This window comes from Haemorhous mexicanus, chromosome 38 (assembly GCF_027477595.1).
Source record: "Haemorhous mexicanus isolate bHaeMex1 chromosome 38, bHaeMex1.pri, whole genome shotgun sequence".
NCBI classification, from domain to species: Eukaryota; Metazoa; Chordata; class Aves; order Passeriformes; family Fringillidae; genus Haemorhous; species Haemorhous mexicanus.
Window position 1 is genome coordinate 718938 of NC_082378.1, and position 26862 is coordinate 745799.

At 55.5% G+C, this 26862-nt stretch overlaps 1 protein-coding gene across 1 annotated transcript in view; it reads left to right on the forward strand.

Moving 5' to 3' along the window:
• BCKDK (branched chain keto acid dehydrogenase kinase) overlaps positions 1-25932 on the forward strand; it is a 27679-nt gene extending 1747 nt beyond the window's left edge. The window contains exons 2-11 of the mRNA XM_059872781.1: positions 1149-1217; positions 2145-2255; positions 3603-3650; positions 5885-6004; positions 8819-8917; positions 12303-12376; positions 16906-17034; positions 18790-18879; positions 20657-20812; positions 24052-25932. Coding sequence (XP_059728764.1) covers positions 1149-1217; positions 2145-2255; positions 3603-3650; positions 5885-6004; positions 8819-8917; positions 12303-12376; positions 16906-17034; positions 18790-18879; positions 20657-20812; positions 24052-24196 — 1041 coding nt within the window. The 3' untranslated portion in view covers positions 24197-25932. The remainder of the gene's footprint in view (positions 1-1148; positions 1218-2144; positions 2256-3602; positions 3651-5884; positions 6005-8818; positions 8918-12302; positions 12377-16905; positions 17035-18789; positions 18880-20656; positions 20813-24051) is intronic.
• Positions 25933-26862: the final 930 nt, after the last annotated feature.

Genomic DNA, 26862 nt, shown 5'->3' on the forward strand with positions numbered 1-26862 from the left:
GGTCATTTGAGGTCATTTTGGGGGGGATTTGGGGCTGTTTTGGGTCAATTTGCCACCATTTAGGGGGGATTTGGGGTCATTGATGAGGCCACAGAGAGGGTGAGACCCCTCCCCAAATTCCCCGGGGCCGGGGAGACCCCTCCCCAAATTTACCCGGGGTTTGGGGCTATTTGAGGTCATTTTGGGTCCATTTTGGGGGGATTTGGGGCCGTTTGGGGGGGATTTAGGGGGATTTGGGGTCATTGACACAGAGGGTGAGACCCCTCCCCAAATTCCCCAGAGCCGGGGAGACCCCTCCCCAAATTTACCCGGGGTTTGGGGTCATTTGGGGCCATTTTGGGTCCATTTGGGGGAATTTTGGGGCTTTTTGGGGGGAATTTTGGGACTTTTTTAGGGAAAATTTTGGGGGAATTTTTGGGGCTTTTTGAGGGATTTTTTAGGGGAATTTTAGGGCTTTTTTTTGGGGAATTTTAGGGAGATATTGGAGGATTTTTGGGGGGAATTTTTGGGGGGATTTTTGGGTCTTTTTGAGGGGATTTTGGGGCTTTTTGGGGGGAATTTTGGACTTTTTGGGGGGAAATTTTGGGGGAATTTTTGGGGCTTTTTGAGGGATTTTTTAGGGGAATTTTAGGGCTTTTTTTTTGGGGAATTTTAGGGAGATATTGGAAGATTTTGGGGGGGAATTTTAGGGGGGAATTTTGGGTCTTTTTGAGGGGATTTGGGGCTTTTGGGGGGATTTTGGGGCTTTTTTGGGGAAAATTTTTGGGGAATTTTTGGGGCTTTTTGAGGGATTTTTTAGGGGAATTTTGGGGCTTTTTTTTGGGGAATTTTAGGGAGATATTGGAAGATTTTTGAGGGAATTTTGGGTCTTTTTGGGGGGATTTTGAGTCTTTTTGGGAGGAATTTTTGGGCGATTTTGATGGGGACTTTTGTGGAAATTTTTGGGGAATTTTGGGGCCATTTTTAGGTAATTCAGGGCAGATTTTGAAGCCATTTTGGGGGGGATTTTGGGGCCATTTTTGGGGAGATTTTGTCCATTTTTCGAGGCGATTTTGGGCTCATTTTGGGACGGATTCCATCCCAAATTTGGGCTCCATCTCCCCAAATCAGAAAAAACCCCAAAATCTCCTTTTTTTACCCCAATCCAGCCCTCGGTGCGCCTGACCCCCACCACCATGCTCTACTCGGGGCGCTCGCAGGACGGCAGCCACATCCTGGTGAGGGACGGGGACCCCCCCCAAATTTGGGGGGGTCCCCAAAATCTGGGAGGGGTCCCCAAAATTTGGGGTGAAAGGAGAAAAATTTCCCCAAAATCGGCCCAAAATTTGGGGGATTTTCCCTGAATTTTGGGGGGTTTTGGGGAAAAAATGTGGTGGGGGATCCCCAAAATTTGGGGGTGGTCCCTGATATTGGGGTGGGGGTCCCCAAAATTTTGGGGGAGTCCTAAAATTTGGGGGAATTTGGGGATTTTCCTGAATTTTGGGGGAAAAAGGGTTGGGGGTCCCCAAAATTTTGGGGGGATTTCTTGAACTTTGGGGGGTTTTGGGAGGGGAGGCCCCAAAATTTGGGGGGAAATTGAGGGTGGGGGGAAGTCTCCAAAATTTGGGGTGAAACCTCCTGATTTTGAGGCAAAACTTCCAAAATGTGAGGTAAAAATTAAAAAATTTGGGGTGAAAAATTAAAAATTTTGGGTGAATCGCAACAATTTCAGGTTAAACCTCCAAAATTCGGGGTAAAAATCTGCAAAATTTGAAGTGAGAATTCAAAAATTTGGGGTAAAACTTCAAAATTTGGGGTAGAAACTCAAAAATTTGGGGCAAAACGTCAAAAATTTCTGTGCGAACCTCTAAAATTTTGGGAAAAATCCTGAAAAATTTGGGGTGAAACCTCTAGAATGACGGGCAAAATGTCAAAATTTGGGGTGAAAATGTCAAAATTTGGGGCAAAACCTGCAAAAATTGAGATGAAAATTCAAAATTTTGGTGAAAAACCTTGAAATTTTGGGGTTAAAAATTCAAATTTTGGGGTAAAAACTTCAAATTTTTGGGTTTGGCTGGGCAGGAGTTGGGTGGGGAAATTGCCAGGAATCCCCTGAGGTGTTTAAAATTCAGGATTTACTCAAAATTTGGGGTTTTTTGGCCCAGAAAAGCGCCCGGTACCTGCAGCAGGAGCTGCCCGTGCGCATCGCCCACCGCATCCAGGGCTTCCGGAACCTTCCCTTCATCATCGGCTGCAACCCCACCATCCTGCACGTGGTGAGCCCCAAAAACCCCCCAAATCACCCCAAAAAAACCCCAAAATCACCCCAAAAAAACCCTCAAAATCACCTCCAAAAACACCCCAAAATCACCCCAAAAAAACCCCGAAATCAACCCAAAAAAAAACCTCAAAATCACCTCCAAAACACCCCAAAATCACCCCAAAAAAACCCCAAAAGACACCCCCAAAATCACCCCAAAAAACACCCAAAATCACCCCCAAAAAAACCAAACTCACCCCCCAAAAAACCCCAAAATCACCCCAAAAAAACCCCCAAAAACACCCCCAAAATCACCCCAAAAAAACCCCAAAATCAGCCAAAAAAACCCCTCAAAATCACCCCCAAAAACACCCCAAAATCACCCCAAAAAATCCCCGAAATCAACCCAAAAAAAACCTCAAAATCACCTCCAAAACACCCCAAAATCATCCCAAAATCACCCCAAAAATCACCCCCAAAATCACCCCAAAATTCCCCCCAAAATCACCCCAAAAAAACCCCCCAAAATCACCTCAAAACCCCCCAAAATCACCCCCAAAAAAAACCCAAAATCACCCCAAAAAAACCCCTCAAAATCCCCCCAAAAATCCCCCCAAAATCACCCCAAAATCACCCAAAATCACCCCAAAAACCCCCCCAAATCACCCCAAAAAAACCCCAAAATCACCCCCAAAAAACCCCCCAAAATCACCCCAAAAACCCCTCAAAATCACCCCAAAAAAAACCCAAAATCACCCCCAAAAAACCCCCCAAAATCACCCCAAAAAAAAACCAAAATCACCCCAAAAAACCCCAAAATCACCCCAAAAACCCCCAAAATCACCCCAAAAAAACCCCCAAAATCACCCCAAAAAAACCCAAAATCACCCCAAAAAACCCCAAAATCACCCCAAAAAACCCCAAAATCACCCCAAAAATAACCCCAAAATCACCCCAAAATAACCCCAAAAACCCCCAAAATCACCCCAAAATCACCCCTAAATCACCCCTAAAATAACCCCAAAATCACCCCAAAATCACCCCAAAAAACCAGAAAAAACCCCAAAATCACCCCAAAAATAACCCCAAAATCACCCCAAAAAACCCCAAAATCACCCCAAAAAAACCCCCAAAATCAGCCCCAAAAATAACCCCAAAATCACCCCAAAAGCCCCAAAATCAACCCAAAAACCCCCAAAATCACCCCAAAAAACCCCCAAAATCACCCCAAAACCCCCAAAACCAAAGAATTCCCAAAATATTTTGGGGGGAATCCCAGAATTCCCAAAATTCCCAAAAGTCCCCGAAGTTCCCCGGAATGTTCCGGAAGGTTCTGACGCGTGCCCTCCCCTTCCCCCCCCAGCACGAGCTGTACATCCGCGCCTTCCAGAAACTGAGCGACTTCCCCCCGGTGAGTGACACACCTGGGCACACCTGGGCACACCTGGGATATACCTGAGATACACCTGGGCACACCTGGGTACAGCTGAGATAGAGCTGAGTACACCTGGGCACACCTGGGCACAGCTAGGGGCACCTGGGCACAGCTGGGGCACACCTGGGCACACCTGGGCACAGCTGAGATAGAGCTGAGTACACCTGGGCACAGCTGGGCACAGCTGGGATACACCTGGGCACAGCTGGGCACACCTGGGCACACCTGGGCACACCTGGGTACACCTGGGATACACCTGGGATATACCTGAGATACACCTGGGCACACCTGGGATACACCTGGGCACAGCTGAGATAGAGCTGAGTACACCTGGGCACACCTGGGCACAGCTGGGATACACCTGGGCACACCTGGGATACACCTGAGCACACCTGAGATAGAGCTGAGTACACCTGGGCACACCTGGGATATACCTGAGATACACCTGGGCACACTTGGGCACACCTGAGATAGAGCTGAGTACACCTGGGCACACCTGGGATATACCTGAGATACACCTGGGCACACTTGGGCACACCTGAGATAGAGCTGAGTACACCTGGGCACACCTGGGCACACCTGGGATAGAGCTGAGTACACCTGGGCACAGCTGGGCACAGCTGGGATACACCTGGGCACAGCTGGGCACACCTGGGGCACACCTGGGCACACCTGGGTACAGCTGGGATACACCTGAGCACACCTGAGATAGAGCTGAGTACACCTGGGCACACCTGGGCACACCTGGGATACACCTGGGATACACCTGGGCACACCTGGGGCACAGCTGGGTACACCTGGGGGCACCTGGGCACTGCTGGAATAAACCTGGGCACACCTGGCACACCTGTGTCTCACCTGTGCAGATCCAGGTGCGCAGTGACGAGTCCCAGCACTGTCACTGTCACACCTGTGTCTCACCTGTGCAGATCCAGGTGCGCAGTGACGAGTCCCAGCGCTGTCACTGTCACACCTGTGTCTCACCTGTCTCACCTGTGCAGATCCAGGTGCGCAGTGACGAGTCCCAGCGCTGTCACTGTCACACCTGTGTCTCACCTGTGCAGATCCAGGTGCGCAGTGACGAGTCCCAGCGCTGTCACTGTCACACCTGTGTCTCACCTGTCTCACCTGTGCAGATCCAGGTGCGCAGTGACGAGTCCCAGTGCTGTCACTGTCACACCTGTGTCTCACCTGTGTCTCACCTGTGCAGATCCAGGTGCGCAGTGACGAGTCCCAGCGCTGTCACTGTCACACCTGTGTCTCACCTGTCTCACCTGTGCAGATCCAGGTGCGCAGTGACGAGTCCCAGCACTGTCACTGTCACACCTGTGTCTCACCTGTCTCACCTGTCCCAGATCCAGGTGCGCAGTGACGAGTCCCAGCGCTGTCACTGTCACACCTGTGTCTCACCTGTCTCACCTGTCTCACCTGGGCAGATCCAGGTGCGCAGTGACGAGTCCCAGCGCTGTCACTGTCACACCTGTATCTCACCTGTCTCACCTGTGCAGATCCAGGTGCGCAGTGACGAGTACCAGGGCTGTCACTGTCACACCTGTATCTCACCTGTCTCACCTGTGCAGATCCAGGTGCGCAGTGACGAGTCCCAGCACTGTCACTGTCACACCTGTGTCTCACCTGTCTCACCTGTGCAGATCCAGGTGCGCAGTGACGAGTCCCAGCACTGTCACTGTCACACCTGTGTCTCACCTGTGCAGATCCAGGTGCGCAGTGACGAGTCCCAGCGCTGTCACTGTCACACCTGTGTCTCACCTGTCTCACCTGGGCAGATCCAGGTGCGCAGTGACGAGTCCCAGCACTGTCACTGTCACACCTGTGTCTCACCTGTCTCACCTGGGCAGATCCAGGTGCGCAGTGACGAGTCCCAGCACTGTCACTGTCACACCTGTGTCTCACCTGTCTCACCTGTGCAGATCCAGGTGCGCAGTGACGAGTCCCAGCACTGTCACTGTCACACCTGTGTCTCACCTGTCTCACCTGTGCAGATCCAGGTGCGCAGTGACGAGTCCCAGCGCTGTCACTGTCACACCTGTGTCTCACCTGGGCAGATCCAGGTGCGCAGTGACGAGTCCCAGCGCTGTCACTGTCACACCTGTGTCTCACCTGTCTCACCTGTGCAGATCCAGGTGCGCAGTGACGAGTCCCAGCGCTGTCACTGTCACACCTGTGTCTCACCTGTCTCACCTGTGCAGATCCAGGTGCGCAGTGACGAGTCCCAGTACTGCGCGTTGCTGCGGCAGCTGCTGGAGGATCACAAGGACGTGGTGACGCTGCTGGCCGAGGGCCTGAGGGAGTGCCGGAGACACATACAGGTAACTCACCTGGCACAGGTAACTCACCTGGGACACACCTGAAACACACCTGAGGTACACCTGGGATACACCTGACACACCTGGGATACACCCACACACACCTGTGACACACCCCCTGCTGCCGAGGGGCTGTGGGAGTGCCGCAGACACATACAGGTAACTCACCTGGGACAGGTAACTCACCTGGCACTCACCTGGGACCCACCTGGGATACACAAACACACCTGGGATACACCTGGGACACACCTGGGACAGGTAACCTCACCTGGGACACGCTCACACACACCTGTGACACACCCCCTGCTGGGTGAGGGGTGAGGGAGGGCCGCAGACACACACAGGTAACTCACCTGGGACACACCTGAGACAGGTAACCTCACCTGGGATACACAAACACACCTGGGATACACCTGGGATACCCCCACACACACCTGTGACACACCCCCTGCTGGCCAAGGGGCTGAGGGAGTGCCGGAGACACATACAGGTAACTCACCTGGCACAGGTAACTCACCTGGCACAGGTAACTCACCTGGGACACACCTGAGACAGGTAACCTCACCTGGAATACACCTGAGACACACCCGGGACAGGTAACCTCACCTGGGATACACCCACACACACCTGTGACACACCCCCTGCTGTGCGAGGGCTGAGGGAGTGCTGGAGACACATACAGGTAACTCACCTGGGACAGTTAACTCACCTGGGACACACCTGGGATACACCTGGGACAGGTAACCTCACCTGGGATACACCCACACACACCTGTGACCCACCCCCTGCTGGGTGAGGGCTGAGGGAGTGCCGCAGACACATACAGGTAACTCACCTGGGACAGGTAACTCACCTGGGACACATCTGAAACACACCTGAGGTACACCTGGGATACACCTGACACACCTGGGATACACCTGTGACACACCCCCTGCTGGGTGAGGGCTGAGGGAGTGCCGCAAGCACACACAGGTAACTCACCTGGGACAGGTAACTCACCTGGGACACATCTGAAACACACCTGAGGTACACCTGGGATACACCTGACACACCTGGGATACACCTGTGACACACCCCCTGCTGGGTGAGGGCTGAGGGAGTGCCGCAAGCACACACAGGTAACTCACCTGGCACAGGTAACTCACCTGGCACACACCGGGGATACACCTGAAACACACCTGAGGTACACCTGATACACCTGTGACACACCCCCTGCTGGCCGAGGGCCTGAGGGAGTGCTGGAGACACATACAGGTAACTCACCTGGCACAGGTAACTCACCTGGCACAGGTAACTCACCTGGGACACACCTGAGACAGGTAACCTCACCTGGAATACACCTGAGACACACCCGGGACAGGTAACCTCACCTGGGATACACCCACACACACCTGTGACACACCCCCTGCTGTGCGAGGGCTGAGGGAGTGCTGGAGACACATACAGGTAACTCACCTGGGACAGTTAACTCACCTGGGACACACCTGGGATACACCTGGGACAGGTAACCTCACCTGGGATACACCCACACACACCTGTGACCCACCCCCTGCTGGGTGAGGGCTGAGGGAGTGCCGCAGACACATACAGGTAACTCACCTGGGACAGGTAACTCACCTGGGACACATCTGAAACACACCTGAGGTACACCTGGGATACACCTGACACACCTGGGATACACCTGTGACACACCCCCTGCTGGGTGAGGGCTGAGGGAGTGCCGCAAGCACACACAGGTAACTCACCTGGGACAGGTAACTCACCTGGGACACATCTGAAACACACCTGAGGTACACCTGGGATACACCTGACACACCTGGGATACACCTGTGACACACCCCCTGCTGGGTGAGGGCTGAGGGAGTGCCGCAAGCACACACAGGTAACTCACCTGGCACAGGTAACTCACCTGGCACAGGTAACTCACCTGGCACACACCGGGGATACACCTGAAACACACCTGAGGTACACCTGATACACCTGTGACACACCCCCTGCTGGCCGAGGGCCTGAGGGAGTGCTGGAGACACATACAGGTAACTCACCTGGCACAGGTAACTCACCTGGCACAGGTAACTCACCTGGGACACACCTGAGACAGGTAACCTCACCTGGAATACACCTGAGACACACCCGGGACAGGTAACCTCACCTGAGATACACAAACACACCTGGGATACACCTGGGATACACCTGGGATACACCCACACACACCTGTGACACACCCCCTGCTGGCCGAGGGGCTGAGGGAGTGCTGGAGACACATACAGGTAACTCACCTGGCACAGGTAACTCACCTGGGACACACCTGAAACACACCTGGGACAGGTAACCTCACCTGGGACACACTCACACACACCTGTGACACACCCCCTGCTGGGCGAGGGGTGAGGGAGTGCTGGAGACACATACAGGTAACTCACCTGGCACAGGTAACTCACCTGGGACACACCTGAAACACACCTGGGACAGGTAACCTCACCTGGGATACACCCACACACACCTGTGACACACCCCCTGCTGGGTGAGGGGTGAGGGAGGTCCGCAGACACACACAGGTAACTCACCTGGGACAGGTAACTCACCTGGGACACACCTGAGGTACACCGGGGATACACAAACACACCTGAGGTACACCTGGGACACACAAACACACCTTAGACACACCTGGGACATTCCTAGGGCAGGTAATCTCATCTGGGTCACACCGGGGAAAGTCCCACCTGAGCCACACCCACTCACCTGTCCCTCACCTGTCCCTCACCTGTCTCACCTGTCCCTCACCTGTTGCTCTGTCTCACCTGTCCCACCTGCCAGGACGAGCGGCTGCTGCGGCCGTTCCTGGACAAGACGCTGACGTCGCGCCTGGGCATGCGGATGCTGGCGGCGCATCACCTGGCGCTGCACGAGGACAAGGTGAGCTCACCTGGACAGGTGTGTCAGGTACACACAGAACAGGTGTGCATCACCTGGCGCTGCACGGGGACAAGGTGAGCTCACCTGGACAGGTGGGACAGGTACACACAGAACAGGTGTGCATCACCTGGCGCTGCACGAGGACAAGGTGAGCTCACCTGGACAGGTGTGTCAGGTACACACAGAACAGGTGTGCATCACCTGGCGCTGCACGGGGACAAGGTGAGCTCACCTGGGCACGTGGGACAGGTACACACAGGTGTGCATCACCTGGCGCTGCACGGGGACAAGGTGAGCTCACCTGGACAGGTGGGACAGGTACACACAGAACAGGTGTGCATCACCTGGCGCTGCACGGGGACAAGGTGAGCTCACCTGGACAGGTGTGTCAGGTACACACAGAACAGGTGTGCATCACCTGGCGCTGCACGAGGACAAGGTGAGCTCACCTGGACAGGTGGGACAGGTACACCCAGAACAGGTGTGCATCACCTGGCGCTGCACGAGGACAAGGTGAGCTCACCTGGACAGGTGGGACAGGTACACACAGAACAGGTGTGCATCACCTGGCGCTGCACGAGGACAAGGTGAGCTCACCTGGACAGGTGGGACAGGTACAGAACAGGTGTGCATCACCTGGCGCTGCACGGGGACAAGGTGAGCTCACCTGGACAGGTGGGACAGGTACACACAGAACAGGTGTGCATCACCTGGCACTGGAAGGGGACAAGGTGAGCTCACCTGGACTGGTGGGACAGGTACACACAGAACAGGTGTGCATCACCTGGCGCTGCACGGGGACAAGGTGAGCTCACCTGGACAGGTGGGACAGGTACACACAGAACAGGTGTGCATCACCTGGCGCTGCACGAGGACAAGGTGAGCTCACCTGGACAGGTGGGACAGGTACAGAACAGGTGTGCATCACCTGGCGCTGCACGAGGACAAGGTGAGCTCACCTGGACAGGTGTGTCAGGTACACCCAGAACAGGTGTGCATCACCTGGCGCTGCACGAGGACAAGGTGAGCTCACCTGGGCAGGTGGGACAGGTACACACAGAACAGGTGTGCATCACCTGGCGCTGCACGGGGACAAGGTGAGCTCACCTGGACAGGTGGGACAGGTACAGAACAGGTGTGCATCACCTGGCGCTGCACGAGGACAAGGTGAGCTCACCTGGACAGGTGTGTCAGGTACACACAGAACAGGTGTGCATCACCTGGCGCTGCACGAGGACAAGGTGAGCTCACCTGGACAGGTGGGACAGGTACAGAACAGGTGTGCATCACCTGGCGCTGCACGGGGACAAGGTGAGCTCACCTGGACAGGTGGGACAGGTACAGAACAGGTGTGCATCACCTGGCACTGCACGGGGACAAGGTGAGCTCACCTGGACAGGTGGGACAGGTACACACAGAACAGGTGTGCATCACCTGGCGCTGCACGAGGACAAGGTGAGCTCACCTGGACAGGTGTGTCAGGTACACACAGAACAGGTGTGCATCACCTGGTGCTGCACGGGGACAAGGTGAGCTCACCTGGACAGGTGGGACAGGTACAGAACAGGTGTGCATCACCTGGTGCTGCACGAGGACAAGGTGAGCTCACCTGGACAGGTGGGACAGGTACACACAGAACAGGTGTGCATCACCTGGCGCTGCACGGGGACAAGGTGAGCTCACCTGGGCAGGTGGGACAGGTACACACAGAACAGGTGTGCATCACCTGGCGCTGCACGGGGACAAGGTGAGCTCACCTGGGCAGGTGGGACAGGTACAGAACAGGTGTGCATCACCTGGCGCTGCACGAGGACAAGGTGAGCTCACCTGGACAGGTGGGACAGGTACACACAGAACAGGTGTGCATCACCTGGCGCTGCACGGGGACAAGGTGAGCTCACCTGGACAGGTGTGCCAGGTACAGACAGAACAGGTGTGCATCACCTGGCGCTGCACGGGGACAAGGTGAGCTCACCTGGACAGGTGGGACAGGTACACACAGAACAGGTGTGCATCACCTGGCGCTGCACGGGGACAAGGTGAGCTCACCTGGACAGGTGTGTCAGGTACACACAGAACAGGTGTGCATCACCTGGCGCTGCACGAGGACAAGGTGAGCTCACCTGGACAGGTGGGACAGGTACAGACAGAACAGGTGTGCATCACCTGGCGCTGCACGAGGACAAGGTGAGCTCACCTGGACAGGTGGGACAGGTACACACAGAACAGGTGTGCATCACCTGGCACTGCACAGGGACAAGGTGAGCTCACCTGGACAGGTGGGACAGGTACACACAGAACAGGTGTGCATCACCTGGCGCTGCACGGGGACAAGGTGAGCTCACCTGGACAGGTGTGACAGGTACCTATAGCTCACCTGTGCAGGTGTGCCAGGTTATCCATCCCAGTCAGTCCTGGTTTCCCCCATTTTTTCCCCATTTTTTTCCCCAATTTTTTCCCAGTTTTCCCCATTTTCCCCCCAAATTTCTCCAATTTTTCCCAAATTTCCCCAATTTTCCACCCCAATTTCACAAATTTTCCCCAATTTTTTTCCAAATTTCCCCCAATTTTTTCCCAAATTTTTTACCCAATTTTTTCCCAGGTTTTGCCAAATTTCCCATTTTTCCCCAATTTTTGCCCAATTTTTTCCCAATTTCCCCCATTTCCCCCTTTTTTCCCAAATTTCCCCCATTTTTTCCCATTTTCTCCCAATTTCCCCCAATTTTTCCCAATTTTCCCACCATTTTCCTCCCCAAATTTCCCCTTTTTTCCCCATTTTCCCCCAAATTTTCCCCAATTTTTTCCCCAAATTTCCCCAATTTCCCCACAAATTTCCCAAATTCCCCAAATTTCCCCAAATTCCCCAATTTTCCCCAATTTCCCCCAATTTTTTCCCAATTTTTCTCCATTTTCTCCCGTTTTCCCTCAAAGTTTCCCCAATTTTTTCCCAAATTCCCCCAAATTTCCCAAATTCCCCAAATTCCCCCAAATTCCCCAATTTTCCCCCAATTTCCCCCAATTTTTTCCCTATTTCCCCCAATTTTCCCCAATTTTCTCCTATTTTTCCCATTTTCCCCCCAAATTTTCCCCAATTTTCCCCCAAATTTCCCAAATTACCCAATTTTTCCCAATTTTTCCCCATTTTCCTGCCATTTTTTCGCCATTTTCCCCCCAAATTTCCCCAATTTTTTCCCAATTTTTCCCCATTTTCCCCCTATTTTCCCCCCAATTTTTCCCCAAATTTCCCCCAATTTTCCCCCAAATTCCCCCAAATTTCCCCAAATTTTCCCCAAATTTCCCCAATCCCCCCAAATTTCCCAAATCCCCCCAAATTTCCCCATTTCCCCCCGGTTTCCCGTGACCTTTCCCGTTTCCCCCCTCGCAGCCGGATTTCGTCGGCATCATCTGCACCCGCCTGTCCCCCAAGAAACTCATCGAGAAGTGGGTGGACTTCGCCAGGTGAGCGCACCTGGGGCACCTGGGCACACCTGGGCACACCTGGGGGCACCTGGGGGCACCCAAAACCACACCTGGGGGCACCTGGGGGCACCCAAAACCACACCTGGGCACACCTGGGGGCACCTGGGCACACCTGGGGCACCCAAAACACACCTGGGGACACCTGGATACACCTGGGCACACCTGGGCACACCCAAAACACACCTGGGGGCACCCAAAACACACCTGGGCACACCTGGGGCACACCTGGGCACTCCTGGGGGCACCTGGCACACCTGGGCACTCCTGGGGGCACCTGGGCACACCTGGGGGCACACCTGGGCACACCTGGGCACACCTGAGGGCACCCAAAACACACCTGGGGGCACACCTGGGCACACACAAAACACACCTGGGCACACCTGGGCACACCCAAAACACACCTGGGGGCACCTGGGCACACCCAAAACACACCTGGGGGCACCTGGGGGCACCTGGGGGCACCCAAAATACACCTGGGCACACCTGGGGGCACCTGGGCACACCTGGGGCACCCAAAACACACCTGGGCACACCTGGGGGCACCCAAAACCACATCTGGGCACACCTGAGCACACCTGGGCACACCCAAAACACACCTGGGGACACCTGGATACACCTGAGCACACCTGGGCACACCCAAAACACACCTGGGGGCACCCAAAACACACCTGGGCACACCTGGGGGCACCTGGGCACACACAAAACACACCTGGGGACACCCAAAACACACCTGGGCACACCTGGGGCACACCTGGGCACTCCTGGGGGCACCTGGGCACACCTGGGCACTCCTGGGGGCACACCTGGGCACACCTGGGGGGCACCTGGGCACACCTGGATACACCTGGGCACACCTGGGCACACCCAAAACACACCTGGGGCACCCAAAACACACCTGGGGACACCTGGATACACCTGGGCACACCCAAAACACACCTGGGGGCACCCAAAACACACCTGGGCACACCTGGGGGCACCTGGGGGCACCTGGGCACACCTGGGGGCACACCTGGGCACACCTGGGGGGCACCTGGGCACACCTGGATACACCTGGGCACACCTGGGCACACCCAAAACACACCTGGGAGCACCCAAAACACACCTGGGCACACCTGGGGCACACCTGGGGCACACAAAACACACCTGGGCACACCTGGGGGCACCTGGGGGCACCCAAAACCACACCTGGGCACACCTGGGGCACCCAAAACACACCTGGGCACACCTGGGGGCACCTGGGGGCACCTGGGCACACCTGGGGGCACACCTGGGCACACCTGGGGGCACCTGGGCACACCTGGGGGCACACCTGGGCACACCTGGGGCACCTGGGCACACCTGGGGGCACACCTGGGGCACCTGGGCACACCTGGGGGCACACCTGGGCACACCTGGGCACACCTGGGGGCACCCAAAATACACCAGGGCACACCTGGGGGCACCTGGGGGCACCTGGGGCACCTGGGCACACCTGGGGGCACCCAAAACACACCTGGGCACACCTGGGGCACACCTGGGCACACCTGGGCACACCTGGGGCACCCAAAACACACCTGGGCACACCTGGGCACACCTGGGGGCACCTGGGCACACAAAACACACCTGGGCACACCTGGGCACACACAGAACTCACCTGGGGACACCCAAAACCCACCTGGGCACACCTGGGGGCACCTGGGGCACCCAAAACACACCTGGGCACACCTGGGGGCACCCAAAACACACCTGGGGGCACGCAAAACCACACCTGGGGGCAGCTTGGGTCACCTGGGGCACCTGGGGGCACCCAAAACCACACCTGGGCACACCTGGGGGCACCTGGGCACACCTGGGCACACCTGGGTGCACCCAAAACCACACCTGGGCACACCTAGGGGCACCCAAACCACACCTGGGCACACCTGGGGGCACCTAAAACACACGTGGGCACACCTGGATACACCTGGGCACACCCAAAACACAACTGGGGGCACCCAAAACACACCTGGGCACACCTGGGGCACCCAAAACCACACCTGGGCACACCTGGGGGCACCTTGGCACGCCTGTGTCTCACCTGTGCCAGGTGTCTGTGTGAGCACCAGTACGGGAACGCCCCCCGGGTGTGTCAGTGACAGGGGTGACAGTGACTGACAGGGGGTGGCTGCAGGTGACAGGGGGTGGCTGTAGCTCTCAGGGCAGGTGACACAGGTGTCACACAGGTGTCACTCAGGTGTGTCACACCTGTCACACCTGTCCCAGGCGTTTATGCGAGCACCAGTACGGGAACGCCCCCCGGGTGCGCATCAACGGCCACGGGACAGGGGTGACACTGAGTGACAGGGGGTGGCTGTAGCTCTCAGGACAGGTGTCACAGGTGTCACTCAGGTGTGTCACACCTGTCCCAGGCGTCTGTGTGAGCACCAGTACGGGAACGCCCCCCGGGTGCGCATCAACGGCCACGGGATGGGGGTGACACTGAGTGACAGGGGGTGGCTGTAGGTGACAGGGGGTGGCTGTAGGTGACAGCACAGGTGACACAGGTATCACAGGTGTCACTCAGGTGTGTCACACCTGTGCCAGGCGTTTATGCGAGCACCAGTACGGGAACGCCCCCCGGGTGCGCATCAACGGCCACGTGGTGGGGGTGACACTGAGTGACAGGGGGTGGCTGTAGCTCTCAGGGCAGGTGACACAGGTGTCACTCAGGTGTCACTCAGGTGTGTCACACCTGTCTCAGGCGTTTATGTGAGCACCAGTACGGGAACGCCCCCCGGGTGCGCATCAACGGCCACGTGGTGGGGGTGACACTGAGTGACAGGGGGTGGCAGTGACTGACAGGGGGTGGCTGTAGCTCTCAGGACAGGTGACACAGGTGACACAGGTGAGGTGACACACCTGTCTCACCTGTCCCAGACGTTTATGTGAGCACCAGTACAGGAACGCCCCCAGGTGTGTCAGTGACAGGGGTGACAGTGAGTGACAGGGGGTGGCAGCACAGGTGACACAGGTGAGGTGACACAGGTGATACAGGTGAGGTGACACACCTGTCACACCTGTGTCACACCTGTGCCAGGTGTCTCACCAGTACGGGAACGCCCCCCGGGTGTGTCAGTGACAGGGGTGACACTGAGTGACAGGGGGTGGCTGCAGGTGACAAGGGGTGGCTGTAGCTCTCAGGACAGGTGACACAGGTGAGGTCACTCAGGTGTGTCACACCTGTCCCAGGCGTCTGTGCGAGCACCAGTACGGGAACGCCCCCCGGGTGCGCATCAACGGCCACGGGACAGGGGTGACACTGACTGACAGGGGGTGGCTGCAGGTGACAGGGGGTGGCTGTAGCTCTCAGGACAGGTGACACAGGTGTCACTCAGGTGTGTCTCACCTGTGCCAGGCGTTTATGCGAGCACCAGTACGGGAACGCCCCCCGGGTGCGCATCAACGGCCACGTGGTGGGGGTGACACTGAGTGACAGGGGGTGGCTGCAGGTGACAGGGGGTGGCTGTAGCTCTCAGGACAGGTGAGGTGACACACCTGTCACACGTGTCTCACCTGTCCCAGGCGTCTGTGCGAGCACCAGTACGGGAACGCCCCCCGGGTGCGCATCAACGGCCACGTGGTGGGGGTGACACTGAGTGACAGGGGGTGGCTGTAGGTGACAGCACAGGTGACACAGGTGACACAGGTGTCACTCAGGTGTGTCACACCTGTGCCAGGCGTTTATGTGAACACCAGTACGGTAACGCCCCCCGGGTGCGCATCAACGGCCACGTGGTGGGGGTGACACTGAGTGACAGGGGGTGGCTGCAGGTGACAGGGGGTGGCTGTAGCTCTCAGGACAGGTGACACAGGTGACACACAGGTGTCACTCAGGTGTGTCACACCTGTCTCAGGCGTCTGTGCGAGCACCAGTACGGGAACGCCCCCCGGGTGCGCATCAACGGCCACGTGGTGGGGGTGACAGTGAGTGACGGGGTGGCTGTAGGTGACAGGACAGGTGACACAGGTGTCACACAGGTGTCACTCAGGTGTGTCACACCTGTCCCAGGCGTCTGTGCGAGCACCAGTACGGGAACGCCCCCCAGGTGTGTCAGTGACAGGGGTGACACTGAGTGACAGGGGGTGGCTGCAGGTGACAGGGGGTGGCTGTAGCTCTCAGGACAGGTGACATAGGTGAGGTGACACACCTGTCACACCTGTCACACCTGTCCCAGGCGTTTGTGCGAGCACCAGTACGGGAACGCCCCCCGGGTGCGCATCAACGGCCACGTGGTGGGGGTGACACTGAGTGACAGGGGGTGGCTGTAGCTCTCAGGACAGGTGAGGTGACACACCTGTCACACGTGTCACACCTGTCCCAGGCGTCTGTGTGAGCACCAGTACGGGAACGCCCCCCGGGTGCGCATCAACGGCCACGGGACGGGGGTGACACTGACTGACAGGGGGTGGCTGTAGGTGACAGCACAGGTGACACAGGTGACAGAGGTGTCACTCAGGTGTGTCACTCAGGTGTGTCACACCTGTCCCAGGCGTTTATGCGAGCACCAGTACGGGAACGCCCCCCGGGTGCGCATCAACGGCCACGTGGCCGCGCGGTTCCCGTTCATCCCCCTGCCCCTGGACTACGTCCTGCCCGAGCTGCTCAAGAACGCCATGAGGTACCTGGGAGGGATTTGGGGACAATTCCGGGGATTTGGGGACATCTCGGGGACAATTCTGGGGATTTTGGGACATTTCGGGTTATTTTTGGGGGATTTTTGGTGATTTTTTGGGATTTTGGGGCGATTTTAGGGGATTTTGGGAGGGGGTTTGGCTGCTCAAGAACGCCATGAGGTACCTGGGGGGGATTTGGGGACAATTCCGGGGATTTGGGGACATCTCGGGGACAATTCTGGGGATTTTGGGACATTTCGGGTTATTTTTGGGGGATTTTTGGTGATTTTTTGGGATTTTGGGGCGATTTTAGGGGATTTTGGGAGGGGGTTTGGCTGCTCAAGAACGCCATGAGGTACCTGGGGGGGGATTTGGGGACAATTCCGGGGATTTTGGGACATTTTGGGGACAATTCCGGGGATTTGGGGACATTTTGGGGACAATTCCGGGGATTTTGGGACATTTTGGGATCATTTTAGGGGATTTTGGGACATTTCGGGGACAATTCCGGGGATTTTGGGACATTTTGGGGACAATTCTGGGGATTTTGAGACATTTTGGGGGAAATTTTTGGGGGGATTTTTGGTGATTTTTTGGGATTTTGGGACATTTTGGGGGAAATTCTGGGGATTTTGGGACATTTTGGGATCATTTTAGGGGATTTGGGGACATTTTGGGGGAGATTCCGGGGATTTTGGGGGAAATTCTGGGGATTTTGGGACATTTTGGGGACAATTCTGGGGATTTTGGGACATTTTGGGGACAATTCTGGGGATTTTGAGACATTTTGGGGTCATTTTAGGGGATTTTGGGACATTTTTTGGGAAATTCTGGGGATTTTGGGACATTTTGGGGACAATTCTGGGGATTTTGAGACATTTTGGGTTATTTTTGGGGGGATTTTTGGTGATTTTTTGGGATTTTGGGACATTTTGGGGGAAATTCTGGGGATTTTGGGACATTTTGGGATCATTTTAGGGGATTTGGGGACATTTTGGGGGAGATTCCGGGGATTTTGGGGGAAATTCTGGGGATTTTGGGACATTTTGGGGACAATTCTGGGGATTTTGGGACATTTTGGGGACAATTCTGGGGATTTTGAGACATTTTGGGACATTTTGGGGTGACTTTAGGGGATTTGGGGGCGATTTTGGGGGGGATTTTGGGGACAATTTTGGGGGGCTTTAATGGGGGTCCCAGGTGACATTTTGGGGTCCCTGATGACCCTGGGGTGACCTTGGTGACATCTGGGGGTGCCTGGTGACATCTGGGGTGACCTTGGTGACATCTGGGGTGACCTTGGTGACATCTGGGGTGGCATTTTGGGGGTCCTGGGGTGACATTTTGGGGTCCCCAGTGACATTTTTGGGTCCTGGGGTGACCCTGCTGACATTTTGGGGTCCCTGGTGGCCCTGGGGTGACCTTGGTGACATTTGGGGTCACCCTGGTGACATTTTGGGGTCCTGGGGTGACCCTGGGGTGACCCTGGTGACATTTGGGGTCCCCAGTGACATTTGGGGTCACCTCGGTGCCATTTTGGGGTGACCCTGGTGACATCTGGGGTGACATTTTGGGCTCCTGGGGTGACATTTTGGGGTGCCAGGTGACATTTTGGGGTGACCCTGGTGACATCTGGGGTGACATTTTGGGCTCCTGGGGTGACATTTTGGGGTCCCCAGTGACATGTTGGGGTGCCAGGTGACATTTTGGGGTCCCTGATGACCCCGAGGTGACCGCGGTGCCACCTGGGCTGTCCCCAGGGCCACCATGGAGTCGCACCTGGACACGCCCTACAACGTCCCCGACATCGTGGTGACAATCGCCAACAACGACATCGACCTCGTCATCCGGTACGGCGGGGACAGGTGGCCCCAGGTGGCCCCAGGTGTCCCCAGGTGGCCTCAGAGTGTCCCCAAAGGGTCCCTGAAATGTCCCCAAAGGGTCCTCAAGGTGTCCCGTGCTCCTGATGTCCCCAATGTCCCCAATGTCCCCAATGTCCCCAGGATCTCGGACCGGGGCGGTGGCATCCCGCACGAGCTGCTGGACAAACCCAATGTCCCCAATGTCCCCAATGTCCCCAATGTCCCCGATGTCCCCAATCCTCTCAATGTCCCCAGTGTCCCCAATGTCCCCAACACCCCAATGTCCCCAATGTCCCCAGTATCCCCAGTGTCCCCAATCCCCCCAATGTCCCCAGTGTCCCCAATCCCCCCAATGTTCCCAATGTCCCTGATGTCTCTGATCCTCTCAATGTCCCCGATGTCCCCAGTGTCCCCAACACCCCCAGTGTCCCTGATGTCCCCGATGTCCCCAATGTCCCCGCTGTCCCCAGGATCTCGGACCGGGGCGGTGGCATCCCGCACGAGCTGCTGGACAAACCCAGTGTCCCCAATGTCCCCAATGTCCCCAATGTCCCCAATGTCCCCGATGTCCCCAATCCCCCCAATCCCCCCAATGTCCCCAATGTCCCCAATGTCCCCAGTGTCCCCAGTGTCCCCAACACCCTCAATGTCCCCAATGTCCCCAATCCCCTCAATGTCCCCAATGTCCCCGCTGTCCCCAGGATCTCGGACCGGGGCGGTGGCATCCCGCACGAGCTGCTGGACAAACCCAATGTCCCCAATGTCCCCAACGTCCCCAGTGTCCCCAATGTCCCCGATGTCCCCAATGTCCCCGATGTCTCTGATCCTCTCAATGTCCCCCATGTCCCCAATGTCCCCAATGTCCCCGATGTCCCCAATCCCCCCAATGTCCCCAATGTCCCTGATGTCCCCAGTGTCCCCAGTGTCCCCGATGTCCCCAATGTCCCCTATGTCCCCAATGTCCCCGATGTCCCCAACGTCCCCAGTGTCCCCAATGTCCCCAATGTCCCCAATCCCCCCAATGTCCCCAATCCCCCCAATGTCCCCAAATGTCCCCAATGTCCCCAGGATCTCGGACCGGGGCGGTGGCATCCCGCACGAGCTGCTGGACAAACCCAATGTCCCCAATGTCCCCAATCCCCTCAATGTTCTCAATGTCCCCAATGTCCCCGATGTCCCCAATGTCCCCAATGTCTCTGATCCCCTCAATGTCCCCAATGTCCCCAATGTCCCCAATGTCCCCAGTGTCCCCAATGTCCCCAATCCCCCCAATGTTCTCAATGTCCCCAATGTCCCCAGTGTCCCCAATCCCCTCAATGTTCTTAATGTCCCCAATGTCTCTGATCCTCTCAATGTCCCCAATGTCCCCAATGTCCCCAATGTCCCCAGTGTCCCCAATGTCCCCAATGTCCCCAATGTCCCCAACACCCCCAATGTCCCCAATGTCTCCAATATCTCTGATCCTCTCAATGTCCCCAATCCCCCCAATGTCCCCGATGTCCCCGATGTCCCCAATCCCCCCGATGTCCCCAATGTCCCCAATGTCCCCGCTTGTCCCCAGGATCTCGGACCGGGGCGGTGGCATCCCGCACGAGCTGCTGGACAAACCCAATGTCCCCAATCCCCTCAATGTCCCCAATGTCCCCAATACCCCCGATGTCCCCAATCCCCCCAATGTCCCCAATGTCCCCAATCCTCTCAATGTCCCCGATGTCCCCAATCCCCTCAGTGTCCCCAATGTCCCCGATGTCCCCGCTGTCCCCAGGATCTCGGACCGGGGCGGTGGCATTCCCCACGAGCTGCTGGACAAGGTCACCGAGTACCACTTCAGCACGGCCGAGGCGAGCGCGCAGGACCCGCGCCTGGGGGGGCCCTTCCGCACCCTGATGGACGCCAGCGGCCAGCCCGGGCCCATGCACGGGTCAGGGACCCCTCCCCACATCGGGGACCCCTCCCCACGTCGGGGACGGCCACCAAAAGTTGGGGACAATCCCCGAAATTTGGGGACAATCCCCGGAAATTTGGGGACGATCCCAGGGTTGGGTTTGGGGGGAACTTGGGGGGGATTTGAGGGGTTTTGGGGGGTTTAGGGGATCACTGGGACCCCTCCCCAAATTGGGGACAGCCACCAAAAAGTTGGGGACAATCACCGAAAGTTGGGGACAATCCCAAAAAATTGGGGACAATCCCAGGGTTGGGTTTGGGGGGGATTTGGGGAGGATTTGGGGGGGTTTGGGGGGGTTTAGGGGATCACTGGGACCCCTCCCCAAATTGGGGACTCCTCCCCACATCAGGGACCCCCTCCTCAAATCGGGGACGGCCACCAAAAGTTGGGGACGGCCACCAGAAATTGGGGACAATCACCAAAAGTTGGGGACAATCACCAGAAATTTGGGACGATCCCAGGATTGGGTTTGGGGGGTTTTGGGGGGATTTTGGGGCTTTACTGGAACCCTGGGACCCCTCCCCAAATTGGGGACTCCTCCCCACATCAGGGACCCCCTCCTCAAATTGGGGACGGCCACCAAAAGTTGGGGACAATCCCCAGAAAGTTGGGGACAATCGGTTGAAATTGGGGACAATCCCAGGGTTGGGTTTGGAGGGATTTGGGGAGGATTTGGGGGAGTTTGGGGGCTTTAGGGGAACACTGGGACCCCTCCCCAAATTGGGGACCCCTCCCCACATCAGGGACCCCCTTCTCAAATTGGGGACGGCCACCAAAAGTTGGGGACAATCACTGAAAGTTGGGGACAATCCGCAGAAATTGGGGACGATCCCAGGGTTGGGTTTGGAGGGGTTTGGGGGAGTTTGGGGGGGTTTAGGGGATCACTGGGACCCTTCCCCAAATTGGGGACCCCTTCTCAAACTGGGGACCCCTCCCCAAATTTGGAATGGCCACCAAAAGTTGGGGACAATCACCGGAAATTGGGGACGATCCCAGGGTTGGGTTTGGAGGGTTTTGGGGGGTTTAGGGGATCACTGGGACCCCTCCCCAAATTGGGGACTCCCTCCCACATCAGGGACCCCTCCCCACATCGGGGATGGCCACCAAAAGTTGGGGACGGCCACCAAAAGTTGGGGACAATCGGTGGAAATTGGGACGATCCCAGGGTTGGGTTTGGGGGGGATTTGGGGAGGATTTGGGGGGGTTTGGGGGGGTTTAGGGGATCACTGGGACCCCTCCCCAAATTGGGGACCCCTCCCCACATCAGGGACCCCCTCCTCAAATCGGGGACAGCCACCAAAAGTTGGGGATGGCCACCAAAGGTTGGGGACAATCCCAAAAAATTGGGGACAATCCCAGGGTTGGGTTTGGGGAGGATTTGGGGAAGTTTGGGGGGTTTAGGGGAACCCTGGGACCCCTCCCCAAATTGGGGACCCCTCCTCAAACTGGGGACCCCTCCCCAAATTGGGGACCCCTCCTCAAACTGGGGACCCCTCCCCAAATTGGGGACACCCCCTGAAAATTGAGGACAATCCCCAAAAATTGGGGACAATCCCAGGGTTGGGTTTGGGGGGATTTTTGGGGGGGTTTTCGGGGGGGATTTTGGGGCTTTAGGGGAACCCTGGGACCCCTCCCCAAATCGGGGACCCCTCCCCAATATCGGGAACAGGCCCAGGGTTGGGATTTGGGGGATTTAATGGGATTTTGGGCTCTTTGGGGGGAAATTTGCTGGGATTTTGGGGGATTTTTTTGGAATTTTTGGGAGAATTCGGGGCCACTTGAGGGAATTTTTGGTGTCGCCCGGTTTTGAATTTGGGGTAAATTTAGAGGATTTTGGGTGATTTTGGGGGGTATTTTTTTGGGATTTGGGGGTTTTTTAATGGGATTTGAGGATTTTTTGGGACATTTTGGGTGCCACTTTTGGGACTTCCCGGTGTCCCCCCAGGTTCGGTTTTGGGCTGGAATTTGGGGACATTTTGGAGGCAGTTTTGGGGTTTTTTGGGGGGATTTTTTGGGGTATTTTATGGGATTTTGGGGACATTTTGGGTGCCACTTTTGGGAATTCCCGGTGTCCACCCAGATTCGGTTTCGGGCTGGAATTTGGGGACATTTTGGGGGGGATTTTGGGGTATTTTTGGGGGGATTTTTTGGGGGATTTCATGGGATTTTGGGGAAATTTTGGGTGCCACTTTTGGGAATTCCCGGTGTCCCCCCAGGTTCGGCTTCGGGCTGGAATTTGGGGACATTTTGGGGGATTTCATGGGATTTTGGGGACATTTTGGGTGCCACTTTTGGGAATTCCCGGTGTCCCCCCAGGTTCGGCTTCGGGCTGGAATTTGGGGACATTTTCGGGAGATTTTTTGGGGGATTTCATGGGATTTTGGGGACATTTTGGGTGCCACTTCTGGGACTTCCTGGTGTCCCCCCAGAATCAGCTTTGGGCTGGAATTTGGGGACATTTTGGAGGCAGTTTTGGGGACATTTTTGGGGGAATTTTTTGGGGTATTTCATGGGATTTTGGGGACATTTTGGGTGCCACTTTTGGGAATTCCCGGTGTCCCCCCAGAATCAGCTTCGGGCTGGATTTTGGGGACATTTTGGGGGCAGTTTTGGGGTTTTTTGGGGGGATTTTTTGGGGGATTTCATGGGATTTTTGGGACAATCTGGTGCCACTTTTGGGAATTCCCGGTGTCCCCCAGGTTCGGCTTCGGGCTGGAATTTGGGGACATTTTGGGTGGATTTTTGGGGTTTTTTGGGGGGATTTTTTGGGGTATTTCATGGGATTTTTGGGACAATCTGGTGCCACTTTTGGGACTTCCCGGTGTCCCCGAAGGTTCGGCTTCGGGCTGGAATTTGGGGACATTTTGGGGGGGATTTTGGGGGATTTTATGGGATTTTGGGGACATTTTGGGTGCCACTTTTAGGAATTCCCGGTGTCCCCCCAGGTTCGGTTTCGGGCTGGAATTTGGGGACATTTTGGGGCAGTTTTGGGGTTTTTTGGGGGGATTTTTTGGGGGATTTTATGGGATTTTGGGGACATTTTGGGTGCCACTTTTGGGAATTCCCGGTGTCCACCCAGGTTCGGCTTCGGGCTGGAATTTGGGGACATTTTGGGGGGATTTTTTGGGGTATTTTGGGGGGATTTTTTGGGGGGATTTCATGGGATTTTGGGGACAATCTGGTGCCACTTTTGGGACTTCCCGGTGTCCCCCCAGGTTCGGCTTCGGGCTGCCGACGTCGCGCGCCTACGCCGAGTACCTGGGCGGGTCGCTGGTGCTGCAGTCGCTGCAGGGCGTCGGCACCGACGTCTACCTGAGGCTGCGGCACATCGACGGCAAGGCCGAGAGCTTCCGCATCTAGGGGGGCTTCGGGGGGCACCCCCGAGGTGGACGGAGCTCCTCGGGGTCCTGGGGAACCCCCAGAGGCGGGATCCGGATGGGGAACGGCGGAGAACCTTCCAAAGGTTGGACTTTGGGGTGTGGAACCCCCGAAAAGTTGGGGTTTGAGGTCATTGAAATCATGGAGAACTCTTAAAAGGTGGGGAGAACCTTCCAGAGTTGGGTTTGGTCATTGAAACCAAGGAGAACCTTCAAAAGTTGGACTTTGGGGTCATTAAAATTGTGGAGAATCCTCCAAAGTTGGGTTTGGTCATTGAAACCAAGGAGAACCCTCAAAAGTTGGACTTTGGGGTCATTAAAGTCATGGAGAACCTTCAAAAGTTGGGTTTGGTCACTAAAACCAAGGAGAACCTTCCAAAGTTGGACTTTGGGGTCATTAAAGTCATGGAGAACCTTCCAAAGCTGGGTTTGGTCATTGAAACCATGGAGAACCCTCAAAGTTGGGCTTTGTGGTCATTAAAAATGTGGAGAACCTTCAAAAGTTGGGTTTGGTCATTAAAGTCATGGAGAACCCTCAAAAGTTGGGGTTTGGGGTCATTAAGGTCATGGAGAACCTTCCAAAGCTGGGTTTGGGGTCATGGAACCCCTGAAGGTTGGAGTTTGGTCATTAAAGTCATGGAGAACCCTCCAAAGTTGGGTTTGGTCATTAAAGCCATGGAGAACCTTCCAATGTTGGAATTTGGGGTCATGGAACCCCTGAAGGTTGGGGTTTGGTCATTAAAGTAATGGAGAACCCTTCAAAGTTGGGTTTGGTCATCAAGGTCATGGAGAACCCACCAAAGTTGGGGTTTGGGGTCATGGAATCCCTAAAAGTTGGGTTTGGTCATCAAAGTCATGGAGAACCTTCCAAAGGTTGGACTTTGGGGTGTGGAACCCCCGAAAAGTTGGGGTTTGAGGTCATTGAAATCATGGAGAACTCTTAAAAGGTGGGGAGAACCTTCCAGAGTTGGGTTTGGTCATTAAAGCCATGGAGAACCCTCCAAAGTTGGGTTTGGTCATTGAAACCAAGGAGAACCTTCAAAAGTTGGAGTTTGGGGTCATTAAAGTCGTGGAGAACCTTCCAAGGTTGGGTTTGGTCATGGGAACCATGGAGAACCTTTCAAGGTTGGACTTTGGGGTCATTAAAATTGTGGAGAACCTTCCAAAGTTGGGTTTGGGGTCATGGAATCCCTAAAAGTTGGGGTTTGGTCATCAAGGTCATGGAGAACCCTCAAAAGTTGGGTTTGGTCGGTAAAATCAAGGAGAACCTTCAAAAGTTGGACTTTGGGGTCATTAAAATTGTGGAGAACCTTCAAAAGTTGGATTTGGTCATCAAGGTCATGGAGAACCCTCAAAAGCTGGGTTTGGTCACTAAAACCAAGGAGAACCTTCAAAAGTTGCGTTTGGGGTCATTAAAGACATGGAGAACCTTCCAATGTTGGACTTTGGGGTCATTAAAGTCGTGGAGAACCTTCCAAAGTTGGGTTTGGTCATTAAAGTCATGGAGAACCTTCCAAAGTTGGGGTTTGGGGTCATGGAATCCCTAAAAGTTGGGTTTGGTCATCAAAGTCATGGAGAACCTTCAAAGGTTGGGTTTGGGGTGTGGAACCCCCGAAAAGTTGGGGTTTGAGGTCATTGAAATCATGGAGAACTCTTAAAAGGTGGGGAGAACCTTCCAGAGTTGGGTTTGGTCATTAAAGCCATGGAGAACCCTCCAAAGTTGGGTTTGGTCATTGAAACCAAGGAGAACCTTCCAAGGTTGGACTTTGGGGTCATTAAAATTGTGGAGAACCTTCCAATGTTGGAATTTGGGGTCATTAAAGTCATGGAGAACCTTCCAAAGTTGGGGTTTGGGGTCATGGAACCCCTGAAGGTTGGGGTTTGGTCATTAAAGCCATGGAGAACCCTCCAAAGTTGGGTTTGGTCATCAAGGTCATGGAGAACCTTCAAAAGTTGTGGAGAACCCTCCAAATTTGGGTTTGGTCATCAAGGTCATGGAGAACCTTCCAAGGTTGGACTTTGGGGTCATTAAAGCCATGGAGAACCTTCCAAAGTTGGGTTTGGTCATTAAAGCCATGGAGAACCCTCAAAAGTTGGACTTTGGGTCATTAAAATTGTGGAGAATTCTCCAAAGTTGGTTTTGGTCATCAAGGTCATGGAGAACCCTCCAAGGTTGGACTTTGGGGTCATTAAAGCCATGGAGAACCTTCCAAAGTTGGGTTTGGGGTGTGGAACCCCTGAAGGTTGGGGTTTGGGGTCATTAAAATCATGGAGAACCTTCCAAGGTTGGGGAGAACCCTCCAAAGTTGGGCTTTGTGGTCATCAAGGTCGTGGAGAACCTTCCAAAGTTGGGTTTGGTCATTAAAGCCATGGAGAACCTTCCAAGGTTGGACTTTGGGGTCATTAAAATTGTGGAGAACCTTCCAAAGCTGGGTTTGGGGTCATGGAACCCCTGAAGGTTGGGTTTGGTCATCAAGGTCATGGAGAACCTTCCAAAGTGACCATTGGTCATGGTGGGGTCAAGGCCATGCCCCCTGAGTGACCATTGGTCGTCATTGGGTCAAGGCCACGCCCACAGGGTGACCATTGGTCATTGTTGGGTCAAGGCCACGCCCACAGAGTGGTCATTGGTCATTGTGGGGGTCAATG